Here is a 17,953-nt window from a genome sequence, read left to right as displayed (position 1 = left end):
CTGGTATTTTAATGATAATAATGATTATTGTAATAATAGGTTTTTTTCTGCGCTTTTCCAGACGCTCAAATGTTTCTCCATATTTGGTGATGGTAAGATACTGATGCAGCGCCAGCTGACAGAGGCGTGGCTGCCAGTACGCGCCATCAGCCCCTCTGACCATCACCGGGACATTCACACACCGGTGGAGCCGCACTGGAGGCAAGGTGGGTGAAATGTCTTGTCCAAGGATACAACAACAGTTTGCTGGGGGGAGAGCGGGGATTGAACCACCAACTCCTTGGATCATTAGCTGACCTGCTCAACCACTGCCATCCCAGTGTTTAATGGCAATTTAGCCGCTTTTAACCAAAATCAAAAGGTTTGAGTTGTTATTCAGGACATAGTTTCTGCAGATCGGCTCATTAATAATTCACCTCTAAGTTCTGGGCAGGACTGTTCCGCAGAACATTCCCCTCCCCGAAGCTGAGAGCTCTCTGTTAACTCGCTCACCCACTAGCTAACAGCCCCTCACACCCCCAACGGGCGTTCCAGCGACCACTTTCAATGAAAAATCTATCTAAACCACGTTTAAAACTCTCACATTTAGGCATTGCCATGCAACGTCTTACGACCATTTTTGGGTTCCATGTACAAATCGCGCATCCATTGAACACGTGTTGAAAGTGAAACCATGTCACTTTGACCGATCAGATTTGGTAGTGATGGATGGATGGTGTCCTTTTCAATTCCCAGAAGAGCCATTAATTTAATCAGATTGATCTTAAAGGAGATTTTAATAATTGTAGTTTGTGCTCGGCTAGAATTTTACAACACCAAGTCTTTCATATATTGGAATAGAACTCATTCATTCATTCATTTATCTTCTTAACCGTTTTGTCCCTTTTGGGGTCACGGGGCTGCTGGAGCCTATCCCGGCCACTTGCAGGCGAAGGCAGGGGACACCCTGGACAGATCACCAGTCTGTCACAGGGTCACAATCACACACCCATGCACTCTAACATTAACACCTATAAACAAATTTAAAGTGACCAACTAACCTATGAAGCATGTTTTTGGACAGTGGGAGGAAGCCGGAGTCCCCGGAGAAAACCCACACATGCATGGGGAGAACATGCAAACTCCACACAGGAACGTCCCCTATCGGTGTTCTGGTCCAGCAGGGACTTGAACCGCAGACCTTCTTGACGTGGGGCACGAGCGCTAACCACAGATTTGAGAGATTTGCATCGCTTAGACATGTCGCACCAAGCCTCTTCCAACTGTAGGTGGCGGACATGCGCTAGTAGAGAACAAGAAGCCCCTCCCTGCGTGTCCAGTGTGAACACCATGGCCTGAAAGTGTTTAATGCCTTCTTAAATGGGCGTCACACGCTTGGTGAGTCCGCAGCGTAAGGACACACAAAGACACCCACTAAAAAGAAGAAAAGAAAAAACTATTAGCTGCAACAATTAATTAAAAGTAGGGACTAGTAAAGTTTAAATGTAGATCAATGTGTATTTTTCTGCTGTCATGGACAGTTGAGGGGTGAGGAGGACTTTTTTCTTTTCTTCTGTTGCCCCTCCCACTCCCAGCTGAGACACAGACCCCCCTCGCATTTGTAGTTGGCAGGCAGAGAAAGAGTAATGACATGAAGAGAGACAGCATGAAGATGAGAGGAGGAAGAGGAGAAGGGCAGCAGTGCAGATTGTAGAAGATGAAACATGGTTTTCTTGCTGGAGGTCTCTGTGAGTCTGACAGGAAAATGCTGTCAAAAGTTCCAGGCGACACTCGGGTTATGGACGAGCTCCAGTTGGCCGTCACTGCTTAACTCTCAGTCATCCATGGCGATGGAACGTGGCTTCCTCGCCTTCTCTTAGCAACGCCTTCCATCTTCAGTTTGCTTTCGTCTTCTCCATTTTGTCTTTTTTTTTTCAGATATCACCAGAGCTCCTCCAAAAGCCTCCTCACAGCTGTCTCTTTTTCTTCCTAAGCTGCTGGTTACCCTCCTGCAGCTCTCGCCCACCTCCCATGTGACACATCTGAGGTACAGCAAGAACTTCGCTTTCCTTTCCATCCTCCAAAAAAAGAAAAAAGGACAAAAAAAGAGAAAAAGTGCCACATCCCCCTTTCATTCCCTGCACTTTATGGAGACGGAGCAGCCAGGTCAAGTATGTCACATCGATTTGTGTATATCTCTCTGCAGTGTATTGTTGACTGTGGAGGTGCGCCTCCGTGCTCGTGGCGTGCTTCTGTCTGTGTGTGCCTCCCGCAGATCAGCAGTTAAACAGATCCGGCCCACAGCGGCGAGATGGCCATCGAGGTCAAGGCCGACTGTCGGGCCACACAAATCGTTCTGCTCGGAAATCTTTCCCTCTCTGGAGGCGCGCGGATCATCTCTGTCTGCTATTTACAATCTTCGCGCTGTGAAAACTAACAGACTACTAAAAAAAAATTTAAAAAAGAAGAAAGAGGATATTGCAGTGTGTGTGAATTTGACCCAAAAATAAAACGCTACTCTTGTAAAAGTGCAAAACGTGGGGCAGCTAATTTAGTGCAAATTTTACGCTTTTTTTTTGAAGACCCTCTTCAATGAAAAACTTGTTTTTGGTGTTTTTCACATGTTATTTTGGCATTTTTCTGATGATGGAGGACATATATTAAGATAATTAAGCTCAAAATTGTATTTCTGAGTATTTTTTAAATGAAATTGTTGTAAATCGGGAGCAGATGGAAAAAAATACAGTTTATTATTAGTTTATTATTTCAATATTGTATTTATGACATTGGGTGGACTAAAAGGTCCCTGCACAATAGGTCTGGTTCCACTGGAGGTTTCCATCTAATCTTTTCCTCTCTACCAGTCACCTGTTGCTTGCTCAGTGCGTTAATTACACCAAAAACCTTTAATCTGTTAGTCACTTAAAGAGAACATTACAACACAATCGAGATAATCTGGACTGAGCTGGAATACATCGCAAGAATTGTAAATGATTTAGTTAAAAAACGTAAGAAATAAACTGAACTGTGGTAAAATGTCAGGACTCTGAAATCCTTTTTTATTCACTTGTCTTCACTATTTTCTATAAATGAAAGCTAACCTATGCAACACCGTGATGTACTATGTTTAAAATAAGTGCAATAAGTGTTTTTAAACATCTTCTTGAGGAATTTTCTGATGATGGAGGACATAAATAAAGAAAAAATAAGATTAAAACTGCGTTCATGAGTATTTCTTTGTTCAATTTACTGTGAAGTAGGAGCAGATGAAAAAATGCAGTTGGAAAAAAGCTTGATTATGAGGTAGAAAATATGCTCCTTGCTTTGCTCCATACTCATTAATCCAGTTGTAGACCACAAGACCCATGTAGGTCTTCATTTTTCTTTGTCTGAGCTGGTATCTGGCTCATAACTGTACGACTGGATAACTCTGATATTACTCGCCATTTTTTGTTGCACTAGAAATGTTAGTTTGGGGTGTGAGGGGCTGTAAGCTAGCCAGAGAGTGTCCAAAACAGATGGATAATGGGAAATGGGTGTGGGCTTCCTCCACACCAACAATCCCACCCAAAAATTTCGAATGAACTTCTGCTGCTTTCCAAAACTATGTCCTATAGAAAATGACTTTTTGTTTTTGTTTTTGTTTTAATTTGCACTGGGTTCCACTGGGAATGCTTTTACAAGAGATCAAAATACGATCGGAGTGGGACTTTAACTAGTTTTTTTTTTTTTTTTTCTTCTAACTTGTTCTGTCCAACAACTGAGCAAACAGATTAGAGCTGAAGGCCTTTTGTGTTGGACAGGTTTTACCATCACAAAAAAAGGTTAGATAACTCAGAAAAACCAGTGCGTAAATTTGTAGAAACCCCTTTTTGTTCTTTATTATTTCTTATTTCTGTGTTACATTTAGTGTGTGTAGGGAGGGAGAGGGGAAGAATGTGAGGGGGGGAGGATGGAAGAAGGAGAAGGACAAGAGAGACTGCCCACCCACCCAGCCAGGCGCAAAGGGGTCCCCTGTAGGGGGCCCCCCCGGCGCAGAGAGGCATAGGCGAACTCGCCGTCTGGGCCCCCAGGCCACAGGACAGGCGTGCTTGGCCATACCAGGCAGCAGCCATGGGGGCCACCGGGCGCCGGACACAGGCCAAGGACGAAGCCAGGTGCCCGAGAACCCCCGAGCCGCCCACCACCCAGCCGGAGCCCCGTCTCCGCAAGCCAGCCCTGGCACCCAACCCAAGCAACCCAGAGATCACCGCGCAACTACAGCTCCACCCCCCCACTACTCTACCCTCTACAACCCTCCTCACCAGCCATATTATCCGAGGACTTTAAATTTTTTAGACATTCAAACATTATTTTGTGAGTGGATTTCTCTCTTTTTAATATTCACCCTTTTTCTTTTAATTTGAAAACAGAGCGTTCAAAATTTTCTGCAGCTGATTAAACTGATGCCTCACTTTGTCTGAATACATCTCATATATTCCACATTCCAAACTTACAGCATCCCCCCTGATGAAACCTGAATATTACCCCCCCACACACCCCCAAACAGCTCCCTCCTGGCAGCAGTCAAATTTACGTTACGGCCTCTTTTGGTGCCTTTGTGGAGGGATTAAAGCCGCACAAAGCAGCATGAGGGAGACCATGTTGAAATACTAATATTGTGTGTTTTGTTTTGTGTGTGAATCCAGTGGGAGGAATTTGGTGGGTGGGATACGTGTCCTGTTTTTATTTACTGTACGTGTAATTTTTCCTTTCCTTTCCGTTTCTCGTCTACCATCCTCCACTAATCGCTTTGAATCGCTAACATTTTTTGCAATGGCATCTCCGAACTCCCAGCCTGTAAGGGACTCCCCGTTGAATTTATTTTACCCCTTTTTTTTTATATTCTCATTTTTAATATGGATTTACTTAACTGTATGAAGGAATATTTCTGTACTCCCCTGTGCTTTTCAGTCTCCAGCTGTACTATTTCTCTGTGAGGCTGTCACCGATATTGCAGCTCTTGTCGTCTCCGTATTTCCCTCCTCGTCTGTTCCCACATCTCTCGCTCTTTTCGCCTTACTTTTATTCCCTTGTTACGCTGCACTCTGTGCTGTCATTGCCTCACAGGACCTCATTTAAACACTCCTCCCTAGGCGGCCCTTCTCTCCTTCATCAGGTCCTCTCTCTTTCCCCTACTTCCTCCTTTCCTCCAGCTTCTTTCTTCACACCCTCTTCCCACTTTTCTCCTACTCTTCAGAAAATCTCTTAAAGGACCATGAAATCCAGCTCTGCGTGCTTCCTCCAGGTGTGGATTGTTTTTATTTCACATTAGAAAAAAAAAAAAGAATCAAGGCTGTGAACTGACACTCTCACACACATTCTTGCATCCCCTGCTCATATTAGAGAGCAGATAACTGCATGTTTACAAAAGCACCCAATGTCCTTCTCAGAAAGATGAATGCACCCAGGTACTAACCAGGAAAAATGCAATGAGAAGTACATTCATGAGCACAAACATGTTAGCATAGAATACTTCTCAAAATATAGCAAAAACCCTTTTAATGAAAAAAAAAGTAGGTCTCAGGTTTCTTTCCTCTGCAGAAACTATCACAGTAATATGCCTCTTTATCAGATAAAAATATTTATGAGTGGAATCCAGGTTTTAAAGGATTTTGCTTTATGCCGTAGAACACCCGTAGGACGTCCACACAAACTACGCGCTGATTGTCAAGTACCGTCGTTTCTAACAGTCAGGCTGCAGGGAAAGTAGCGCGCAACATGTCCGCACTCTGTAAGGGGGGTAAAAATTCCCTTCAACATGTCACCCCCAGCATGACCGCAGAAATAAAAATGTGCATGAACATTTTCTGCTCTACTGGCTCACTGGCTGGTCTACAATCTTAAGATTTTGTGTGAGCCTCCTGTGTGCCCCCGAGAGATTTGCCCATTTTCCCCCTGCAGTTGTGACTGAGGCTGCGTTCACACCAAATGCCAAATGGCGTCCAATTTCAATGCACAAACGTTTTGAGCATCACGAGTGGCGGTCTGGCAGCAACACATTTTAAGTGTCTCGGCGCATCCAGATTTTAAATATACAAACTTTGGCAAAGAGGACAAGTTGAGTTCAACTTTGGCCCATGACGTGTTGGTGACATGTTCAGGTGGTGGAGTCCTTAACCAACATGGACGACAATCTGATTTTTCTTATTTTCATCGAGACAATAATTGAAGTTCCTCTAGAGACAGGTATATATATATATATATATATATATATATATATAGGTAGGTAGGTAGGTAGGTAGGTAGGTAGGTAGGTAGGTAGGTAGGTAGGTAGGTAGGTAGGTAGGTAGGTAGGTAGGTAGGTAGGTAGGTAGGTAGGTAGGTAGGTAGGTAGGTAGGTAGGTAGGTAGGTAGGTAGGTAGGTAGGTAGATCTCTAAGACATTGTCGTCTCAAAAGAAGCTCACATGCCAAAAAAGTGTGAGCAACCCCTGCTGTAGATGTATCAGAGTAAAATTAGTAATATTCCATGAAGCTGTATTTCCATAATTTCCATGAAACTGTATTTTCTAAACTGTCTAGCAAAGTAAAATATTTTCAAATGTTTTCTTTTTATAATTTGTTGGTGCAAAATTTAGGAAAGCTGCAAAATAATTCAGTTGGAGTAACTGAAATCGTCCCAAATTCTGCCTTTTCTCTGCAGTCGTGTTGTCGCACGTCACTGAGGTGTGTTTATTTATAATTCAGGAAAATAAATTGGCAGAATAAGAAAAGATGTCGTTTGAAGTCTGGTGACTCCAACATTGTTATATTTTAATGAAATTGGGCTTGCACTCATAACAAACCGCAGTGCATGTAGGACAAGATACATAACAAGGACATAATCACACAGTCCACAGATCAGAGAAATGTCTGACATTAAAAGGACACACACACACACACACACACATATATATATATATAGGTTTTGTTTTTTTTGTCGCACCACAGAGACATCTGAAGAGTTCATTCGAAATGAAAGTGTCACATCTCCATAAGGTTCGCCCAAGTGGTGCCTTCCTTTGTTGTACACGTGTATCATATGAGCACACAGTAGGGCCGCTACCTTCGTATGGACACAAGCGTACTTCAGCAGGCGGTTATACCACACTGACAGCACTTATCACCCCCCCCCCCCCAGTACTCAGACATCTTCATGGGAAAGTGATTACCAGGAATGACAGACACTTTAAGGAATGCCTGTTTGATACTGAAACAATCCAACATTACACTAAAGATGGATCCATTAGCCAGCTGCACTTGCTGATCCTTCGACACACTCTGTTCATGTAAGCTTTTTACTGAGCACCAGCAGTCAAAACGCCTCAAGGGGTGGTCAAAAGACTTTTTTTTTTATCCTGTAATTTGCTTGAATAATCCACAGGAAAACATTTGCATTTGGATGCTGTGATTGATTTTCAGACAGATGTTACATTACATTTGCTGAAAATAGACGGAAATGTTTTTTTTTGTTGTTGTTGCTGCTTCCTAGCAAGTAAAGAGAAAGTTTGTTAAAAGTAATCAAATCATCTACCTAATAGAAGACAGAGGAAAGGTTGGTTGAATACTCATTAGCTACATTAAAATCCTCCCTAAAATGGCTAATTTACAGGTTTAGCCACAGCATTCCCATGTAATTCCAGTTTAATTGGCTCAGACAATATGTTTTTAGCTGTGCTTAGATGCAAAAAATCTGTGGAATCATCATCATCTTGTTCCTCCTCGCCTTGACAGCCTCTGAACGTGCTCTCCACCTTTACAAGTCCAGTAACCTTTCCCTTTTTTTACAAATCTCTTATCCATCCATCCATCCATCTGTCTGTCTGTCCTCATCTCACCTTGTTGAGGATAATGACTGCCTCATGGTTGAGTCCGGTGATGTTGAAAGTATCCCCAGACTCCCCCTCCAAGATGGCGTACTCCATCCTGGCATTCTCAAAGAGGTCGGCGTCACTCGCGGAGATGCGTCCTATCTCTGCCCCCGGGATGGCCAGTTCGGAGACGGAGAACGACCAGATACCTAAAAACAGCAAGAAACAATAGCAATTGTCACGTTATTCACTCTAGCTCTGGCCTTTGTACTATTTGTGAATGTATCCATCCCGCCAAAGCCAGTTTTTACAACATTTTGGATGGAGCATCATTCAGTTTAACTGCATTGAGAGAACGGGCTGGGATGCGTTTGCGTGCCAAAATTGTGTTATTGAAAGCTTTAAGGAAGGTAGCAGAGAAAATGGCTAAAAAAGTTTAAATTAAAATGAGACAAATAAAAATCAGAACAGATAAGGTTAAACAGGAATATGCCATAGCCAACAAAAGTACAAACAACAGGCTATTTCATATGTGCTGCCATCAAAATTAAAACATGGTGGTGGTATTTCACTGCAGCACTATAGAAGTCCTGCAGCCGACCTTACACTTCACAACAATGCTCTATGAACCATACCACCCTGAGCAGGGTGCGTTAAAGTGGCCATTTACAATGAAAAGTCTATGTAAACACGAGTACACTGCCTGTGTGTATTCAAAGCTTTGTTCATGGTAGCTACATACATGTTTAAGACCGTTTTCAGGGTACAAAACACGCTGCCATGGAACACACATAAAAAATGAAACCAATTGAAATTTGACCCTTTCAGTTCACGGACGTGTAAGCCATTAAAAAATTGATCATGGGGGAGAAATTCATAATTCCGGTTTGTGGCTGACTGGAATTATTGAACACAAAGTCTATCATATCGGAATAGAGCTGTGAAAGAAAAAGTCTGGAGCCAGAACATTTTATATGGAGGGGTGGCGGGGGAACACAAGACTTTGGGAGGGTGGCAAAACACCAGAGTGGAAGGTCATTACGAATGAAATATCAGTAGGTATTTTTAACACCTATTTCTAATGATGCTTTGCCCCCTGGTCTGGAGAAAGATTTTGACCGCTTTCACATTTCTCACTGTCTCTTCCAACTGTAGGTGGCGGACATGTGCTAGTAAACAGTAGAAAAAGAAGGAGAAGTCCCTACTTTCTAGTTCAGTGTGAACACCATGAGACATACTTAAGTTCAAGAACCAACGTGTAGCATGTTACTGAACGCAAATCCCATGTCTGGTGTGAACATAGCATAAGGCTAGAAATATATATTGAAGGTGCCAGATAACCTGTTTAAAAAAAGAACTACAATCCTGACTTTTTAATTTAAAAAACATGTCTGACAAAGATGAGAGGAAGTCATTTGTGGAAAAAAAGGAGAAGGACAAGGCAAAATGTCAGTATTTGGCTCAAATACAGCCAATAGACCAGCTGACTCAAACAGAGCTGTTATCTGCTCAGCTAAAGCTAAGGGGATCAGATAGACCTGTAAACATGAGAGAACAGCATCACACAAACCCACTGGGTTGACAGAATAAAAGATAGTCAACCTTCAACAGGGCTCCATGAGTGTGAACACAGGCAGATGGATTCTGTGAGCAAAATGTGAGGTTATGCTGCCGTTTGACATCAAAGTATTCTAAAGTCATCCCTCAAGGTCTTTTCTTGTTGTTATTTCAAGTTTGTTGGTGTTGAATCTGCAATAGAAGCCTCGCTTTTCATAATTGCTAACATGAAAAATACATTTTTTTGCTGTTGTTTTTTTTTTGTGTGTTTGAACAGAAAGTGTTTTTCTTTTTCTCCTTTATTAAATCTATATTTTCTGCACTATAAGCCACACTTAAATTATGATCCTGAGTGCTTTATGGAATTCCAAAAAAGTACGACAACACAGCTAGCATGTAGCACTGTCGGACTGTATTTTTTGTTTTTTTATGTGTAACAAAAACATTTGGGGGTTAGCGTAGTCACAGTAGGCTAATGCTTGTAAATCTGTTTTTTTACGTGTTCCAAACTAGATCAGGAGTAACAGGTATTGGGAATATAATAGCACACCTACAATGTAGCATTGTTGGCCAGTTTATTCTTTACGTGTTGCTAACAAGGTTGGTTATTAGCGTATTCATTGTAACATTTGTTCTATAGGTGGCGTATCAGTCTCATTTTTTGTTTGTTTGTTGATGTTGCAAACAGGTTTAGGTGTTTGTTGTTGTAAATACACTAATATGGCTAGCAAACCAGTGTCGGACTGTTTTTTTTACATGTTGCAAACAAGGTTAGGATTTACAGCTATTGTGAATATGCTAATGTAGCAATGCTGGACTGTTTATTTGTTATTGTTATGTGTTTCTAACAAAGTCAGGAGTTAGATAGCTGACTTGATACTGCTAAAACGAAAGTAGTAACAGTTCCTGTTGTTGCTGTGACTACTTTCGTTTTAGCAGTTTCAAGTCAGTCTGTTTTTCTGCATGTTGCAAACAGTGGTGGGAGTAATAGGTAATACTCTAATGCAGTTAGCATGTAGAGGTAAAAACTATTTTTTTTCTTTTGTTACTTAAACGTTGGTAGTTAGCATAGTCATTAGCAATGTCAGAATTCCCACCCTTATAGTGCACTATTTAGTGCGATCACTATTTTGTAATGCTGTCCGAATCTACAATTCCCAAATCGAGGGGCCCTGGAAATTTCCCAGAAGTGTCTGCGAAAAACCAGTGTGCATCGATGCTCACTAGATCGGTGAATATAGACCACAATGCATTGCGTCTGAACAAGTTTTGCCAAAAAAAATGTTTTAAACATATTTTTTTTATTAAACCATCAACGTTTTTATCTCCACAAGACAGTGTACTCATAAATAATCATTACATATTAATAAGATTTTAACTTGGTGAAATCGATTCAATTTAAAAAAAAAAAAAAAAAAAAAAAAAAGTAGTGAGCATTGTGTCCAAATTGCTTTTAAAATTCAGGGCACATATAGTGCCGGACTATATCAGTTTTTTTTTAGTAGTTAGGGTGGCAATTTGGACACAGCCATAGTAACATTTCTTTTGCGGAGTACCAGTCTGTTTTTGTAACAAATGACATTTGTAATTATGCTAATTTGGCGGACATGTCACAAATAAGTTCTAGAATCACTGAGAATGCTGCTAATAAAGTTTGATTGACTGAGAGACCTATAGTTTTATATATTACAAACGTTTAAAAATAGACCATTCATTGACGGAGTGCCTTAAAATCTAGTGCGCCCTATAGTGTGGAAAAGATGCAATGTTATGCTTGCGCTATTGTTGCTTTATAATTTTACTGTATGTAATTACTATTATTTATTTATTATTTATGCAGCCGACTGCATTTTCTGTGATTTCAGCTCTCTGGTAAGCTACATTGGAAAAGTGCTATCACTTTTGCCCCACAGCCAAAATAGTCTCGTTTACATCTCAGCATGGGCTTCTCTGGGTCACTCCGACATCTGCACGAATCCATTTTAGGTGTACTAATGGTTCTAAATAGTCCCCAGGGGTAAGGTGGATGCTTTTTTGTCGTGTTTATCTTCCAATGGCCTCGTGATGGACAGGAAGTCTGTCCAGGGTGCACCCTGTCTCTCATACCATGAAAGCTGGGATAAGCTGCAGCCTCCGTGACCCTGAAAAGGATGATTGATGCACAGAAAATAGGAGAATAGATGGCGTTAATGTATAAATGACATGTCAAGGTTATCTACGCTTAAATCTTGTAGAATTTTTTTTTGTTTGTTTTTGTGATAATTGTGTTACATTTAATCCAACACCTACGATTTTCAAATCTTTGCCCATTTGGCTGGCTGTGTTGATGATAAGTGGAGTTTTATTCAAAAATGATTATTCGGGTTAAAAACAGTGCCCCCTGATTGCCATGTGATCTTGGATGTAATTCTTCAATGGCTCACATTTTATAAATAGCGAACCTTGTGCTCATTTTGTCCGCATTTACGATGACAGCACAAGTGAAGCATTCCACTGCTCAGCCCTTGCGGCTATTCAATGAGAAAGGGAAGATGTGTCATTTCTCTTTAAGTTCCTTGGCACCAAATCCTTAAAACCTCTCTGTTCATAAAAAAAAAAAAATGTTTTCATGTAAATCCCTCAGTGAATTAAAATAACCTATATGTAACATTAACCCAAGGATGTGCAGATTCAAATACCCAAGTAATTAGTCTCAACTTTAATCTTGTTCACTTGCCTGCAGCTTGACTGGACTTGTTCAGAAGCTCCGCTTCAACCCTCCAAGGCTGCACTGTTGCAGTTATTTCTTCCTTTATTTTTACAGTTCTGTACATTTGGCTTATTTGACAGAAAGTTTGCGTAATATCCTATAGTGCTAGAGGAATTTTGCATGAGCAAGTTGATTTAACTACCAATAAATTCACATAAACTCTAAAATAACTGGAATAAATTGACATAAAATGAGTAGGATAGTAAAGGAAATAAATTAATCTCAGTAACTAGTAGTGTAAAAATTTTTTTGAGAGTATATGCACGTTTATCCTTTTTTTTTTTAAGGAGCCAGTTTAGCTCGTGCTGGTTTGCGGCGCCTTCCATCCGTGAAACCCGAGTTCGACTCCGGGCTGCTCCCTGTTCCCTTCTCTACCTCTGCCGGTTCCAAGCCCGGTTTGAGAAGGTTGCGTCAGGAAGGGCATCCGGCGTAAAACATTGCCAAATTTACCATGCGACTCGTTCGCTGTGGCGACCCCTGATGGGAGAAGCCGAAAGTGGAAGAAGAAGATGCACGTTTATCCTTTTTGCAACCAAGTTTCCAATTTTTGAAATTACCGTCTGATCATCTTTTGATCTGTTTTAGAAGAGTTCCCAACGAGACCAACGGGGGCGTCCTGTACAATCCCAAAGACGTCTAGGTAAGCAGCTCACCAAAACCTCAAAAGAGTGGCAGCAGCTGCAGATACAACAGCCACCCACACAAGAAGGCAGAGGATTTGCAAAAAGACACATGAAATAAAAGTGGAACAAATCGGTTTTTATAATTTAGCTTCATTGCACATAAACCCAGTTAGCTATTATTAATGCTCTGCCCTAGACATTATGGCTTAGATACATTGATTAAATGCAGTGATAAAATCCAGAAAATCACATTGTCTGATTTTTAAAGAAGTTATTTGTAAATTATGATGGAAAATAAGAATTTGATCAATAACAAAAGTTCAACTCAACACTTTGTTATATACCCTTTGTTGGCAATAACATAAGTCAAATGTTTTCTGTAAGTCTTCACAAGGTTTTCACAAACTGTTGCTGTATTTTTGGCCCATTCCTCCATATAGATCTCCTCTAGAGCAGATTTTTTTTAGGGCTGTCTCTGGACAACACAGACTTTCAACTCTCTCCAAAGATTTTCCATGGTGGTGTGATCTGGAAACTAGCTAGGCCACTCCAGGACCGTGAAAGGCTTCCTACGAAGCCACTCCTTGGTTACCCGGGCAGTGTGTTTGGGATTGTTGTCATGCTGAAAGACCCACCCATGATTCATCTTCAATGCCCTTGCTGATGGTAGGGGGTTTTCACTCAAACTCTGATGATACATGGCCCTATTCATTCTTTCCTTTACACGGATCAGTCATCCTGGTCCCTTGGCTGAAAAAGAGCCCCATTACATTAGGTATTTTGTTCTTTGTTTTATATATATTTGTAAAAATTCATGGCAGCTGAATCATATTTTAAACAAACTGTATGGGGAGTTCATAAAATATATTTAATATGTGGCAATTTCACTTCTGCAGTGACTAGGTTTCTGTATGAAAAATCATCATGAAAAATCACAACTTTATTTCATTTTGGGGAAAACTAATTGCCAACATCAAGTATTGACTGAAACAACACATGCTTTTTTCATTAAACTAAATGGTAAGCACATTATACTTGAATTTAGTTAAATAATACACACAAAAACGTAGTAATCTATTTACAAAGACTAAACACTGGAATGTTTAACAGACAAATTATGTCCTCTCATAGACTTTTTCCACTCATATCCGCCGTTAATAGCTTCTTGTACATAAATATTTTGCACATTAGGTTATTAACGTTTCACTAATGTGCATTATGCAGTCAGTCAGGAAAATCAGATTTCATGGTTATAGTTTGATGTGACTAAACCAAGTGTGACAAATTTGGTTTTCAGCTCAGTGGTCCTTCTGTGCATAAGGCCAGGTCCATAAAGATGACTTTTGAAAAAAAAAAATAATTTCCTGTGTCCACAGAGTGAAGACCTCAGTGTAGTTACTCACCTATGAGATGAATTAAAGTGTGACTACCCATACAAAACAATACTGTATTTTTAATATAGTATATAACAATATATCATTCTCAAATAACCACTGGTTCCAACCGAGGTCTGCAGAAGAGTATCTCTGATCGTACAACACGTCCAACTTTGAGGCAGATGGGCTTCAGCAGCAAAAGACCACACTGATTGCCACTCCTTTCAGCTAAGAACAGGAAACTGAGGTAACAATTCAAACAGGCTCATCAACACATTGTCTGGCCTGATGAGTCTCCATTTCTACTGCTAGATACGGATAAAAGGGTCAGAATTTGGCATCAACAACATGAAAACATCGATTCATACTGTCAATGTTGTGTTGGCGTAACGGTGTGGGAATGTTTTCTTGTCAGACTTTGGGCCCCTTAGCACCGATTGAGCATGCAATACGGACCAAACTCTCTGAGGAATATTTCCAGTACCTTGTTGATTATATGCCACGAAGGATTAAGGCAGTTCTGAAGGCAAAAGGGGGTCCAACCAGGTACTAACTTTTATGTATCCAGTGCTTGATCTCCCCTGCTGCATTTGAGACTAAATTATAGAAAAACTTCCACATCCCAATGAATGTTTAGAAATGTCTTTTGAACAATCAAACTGTGCCTGAGTAATATTTTCCCAGCATCACATGCTATAAACATGAATTTCAATGAATTTTTGAAGCTTTTGAAAGCAGCACAAATCTTATAAACATCTCATCAAAGAGTGCAGAGGAGCTCCCATGACCCAACAAGACTCAGCCCAACAAGAAAGGGACAAAAAGTGCCAATAAATCAATGCTAAACGCCAGTTTATGTGGCGTGACTACCCAGCCTACCATCTGGGACTGACACAACACCAGACGGCGGCGGCTCGAACACAAACAGGCCTGTTGCTAATGAGACAGCAAATTAGCAAAGTTATTTACAAGTCAGACGGCAGTTTCTATTGATCTAGATGATTGTGTGGTGAAGTGGGGGCGCAGCAATGCCTGTTGCAGGTTTTCACGTTGACAACAGAAGACAGTCTTTAGCTCTGTCTAATACACACTTGTCACATACTGGGAGACCCTAAGTGACAAGAAGAGGTGTGATGTTGGTATAAGAAAGAAAGAAAAAGGCTAGCCTTAGTCATTATCATCGTTCTGCTCCCACAGGAGAGCAGCTGGCAACACTAGCCGTGCATCATTTCTACCTGTGATGGACTCAGGGAGGAGAGATGGATCCAGCAAGGGATACCAGGGGGAGAGGAAAGTAAAAGGTGAATGGCAGGGTCACGAATTGCTCACATCAGGAAGCTCAAAAAAAGCAGCAAGAACTGGATCAGATAAAAACACAGAATGTGTCGAGATAATGCATGGATGGTCTGTCCCCACAGTTTGCAGGGTAACGGCATTAGCAAGACCTTTAATTCTTAAAGTCTCCCTCCGATTATGTATTTTAAAAGCGTTCCCGGTGGTCTTTTTAACTATGATTATCCCAAATCTAAAAATCTGGGTCATTTTCTAAAATGTAGTTTCTGCAATTTCATTAAAATTTGGGTGGGACTGTTGGTGATGAGTAAGCCCACCCCTACTTCCCATCATCCATCTGTTTACATTGTCTCCAGGTAGCTTACAGCCTCTCGCAACCCCGACCTGACATCATTGGTGCAACAGAAATGGCGAGCAATATCTGAGCTTTCCAGCTGTACAGTTTTGAGCCAGTTATCGGCTCGGACCAGGAAAACAAAGACATACGTGAATCTAGTAGTCTACATATGTAGCTTCTACGGCACACCTATAAAACTTTTACAAATGCATTTTTTTTGTCTGCTCCTGATTTACAAGTATTTCACCTAAGAAATACTCAGAAATGCAATTTTAAGCTTAATTTTCTTTACTTATGTCCTCCATCATCAGAGAAATGCCCCATTTACATGATAAAACTAAGGCAAACAACCTCTATGTACATTTTGCCCATACTGCATGGATGAAAATTGCTCATACCTGAACATACATGGAAAAAGTGGGAAAAGTTGTGGTCTTTACGTGAAATGTTCACAAATCTTTCCCGAATGAACCACGTTAAAACCATGGAAGAAGTAGGAAGAAACCCCGCAAAGAACCCAAAAATTAATGTAGAACATGAATTGTGTTTGATCATTGCGCTGTTTATATGCAATTCTTTAGGGATTTGTGCATCACTTACGTAGTTTTAATGTGATATGTGTGCTATGTGTGCGATATAAGAGTTATACATTGGTAGTGCATGCCTGAAAGTCTGTTAGAGATTTGTCGAACGGATGTGGAAAGCCTTGAATTTGCGTGTACATCTTGCAAAAATCAACTGCGTAAGATTTACATAATAATTGCTTATTAACTGCGTAAAATTCGCATAAACTGCATCACAAACTCCAAACGGAATCCACTTAAGGACCCGTCGGCGAAAACCCTCGACGGACATCTGCGGACATCAAAGCATGAGGAACACAAGAAACAATTATGAATTAAGTATATCACACATATATTACAAAAGACCACAATGTCATGGAAAATGTACAAAACTTCCTTTTCACAATAGTTTTAGTATAAGTGCTCCCAATGAGCTGATTCTAATTCACTAAACAGATAAAAGAAAAAACTTTTTTTTTTTTTTAAATATACGTCTTAACAAGTGTCTCAAAGGTTGCACAGATTAGCTGCATCTGCTGTCAAACTGTGGCTCGGTGGAGGGACTTTACCGGCTGGGGACTGCCAAGTCTTTGCAGGTGATAGGATGATTTGGGGGTCACGCTGCCAAGGGGATTAATTGGGAATTTAGCAGAATGACAGGTGCTGTGTGTTAATTAGGGAGACCACGGTTTGTTACAGGTTTTCAAAGTGCAGAAGAAGGGCTTAAATTAGCAAACAGTTGTATAGAGATTGTGGAGGAAGATGGAGGGGGGCTGCAAAAGCACACATAAATGAACAGAAATGTGAAAAAAAACAGCAAGGGGGAAAAGAAAACTTTTTGAAGAGAAGTAAAGGACTGGGGTCAGTACTTTGAAAGCTGAGAAAAAGATGCAACTCTTTCACATCTTATCTGATGTAGTGGGGAGAGGTTTCTCGGGGTGTTGCAAAGCTTTGAGTCGGAGGAGTTATTAAAAAATATGTCTCGCTGGCATGCGTGCATGCAGCGGTTGTGAAAATAGCCTGAATAAAATCTGCATCCATTTAGAGTGGAGTCCATCACCAAAGCACTTATGCACAAGAGGGCTTAAGGGAAAAGGCCAGGAAGATGGGAGGCTGGATCAAGGCAAGCACAGTGCAATTTAAGGGTCATGAAGAGACAATGAGAGGGGCTGATGTTTAAAACGGGAAATGAAAATGCTCCAATCGCCATTTAATGGAGATTTATTTTTTTATGCTTTAAGAAATGAATTAAACAGAAGGGAGAAAAAAGTGAAAGCAGAGCCTTGTATCTCTGTACTTAAGGGGTTAATAATGAAATAGAGTCGATCTCTTTCTTTGCAAGCTCCAGGGCAAGTGGTATAAAGCGCCGCATGCTGCTGTTAAACTCGCCGTGTACGGAGAGGTAGGCCATTAGCCATTACTGAGGTGCCGGTGCCATGCACAGGAGGAAAATGCTGGGTGTGCCTGAGCGGACGTGTGTCGTCCATTAATCCATTAGGGGTGAATGGCTGCACATTCATCCTGCCGCGGGTTCACCGAGGCACCTAAATACACCCAAATGAAATCAAAATTCGACTCAACCCTGCATCAATTTGAAAGTAATGCAGTAAACATAACAGAGTTTTATGCCAGGTCCCCTTTTTTTT

General features: G+C 41.0%; 1 protein-coding gene across 3 annotated transcripts in view; it reads right to left on the bottom strand.

The window, feature by feature from the left end:
- Positions 1-17,953, bottom strand: part of cdh24b (cadherin 24, type 2b) — a 255,290-nt gene that overhangs the window by 55,550 nt on the left and 181,787 nt on the right. For all 3 annotated transcript variants that reach the window (XM_078935508.1, XM_011486562.4, XM_020710942.3), the window contains one exon: positions 7,837-8,018. In XM_078935508.1, coding sequence (XP_078791634.1) covers positions 7,837-8,018 — 182 coding nt within the window. The remainder of the gene's footprint in view (positions 1-7,836; positions 8,019-17,953) is intronic.

This window comes from Oryzias latipes, chromosome 17 (assembly GCF_053564925.1).
Source record: "Oryzias latipes strain Hd-rR chromosome 17, Olatipes_Hd-rR_3.1".
NCBI classification, from domain to species: domain Eukaryota; kingdom Metazoa; phylum Chordata; class Actinopteri; order Beloniformes; family Adrianichthyidae; genus Oryzias; species Oryzias latipes.
Note: the sequence above shows the minus strand (reverse complement) of the source record. Positions and strands in the feature narration are given on the sequence as shown.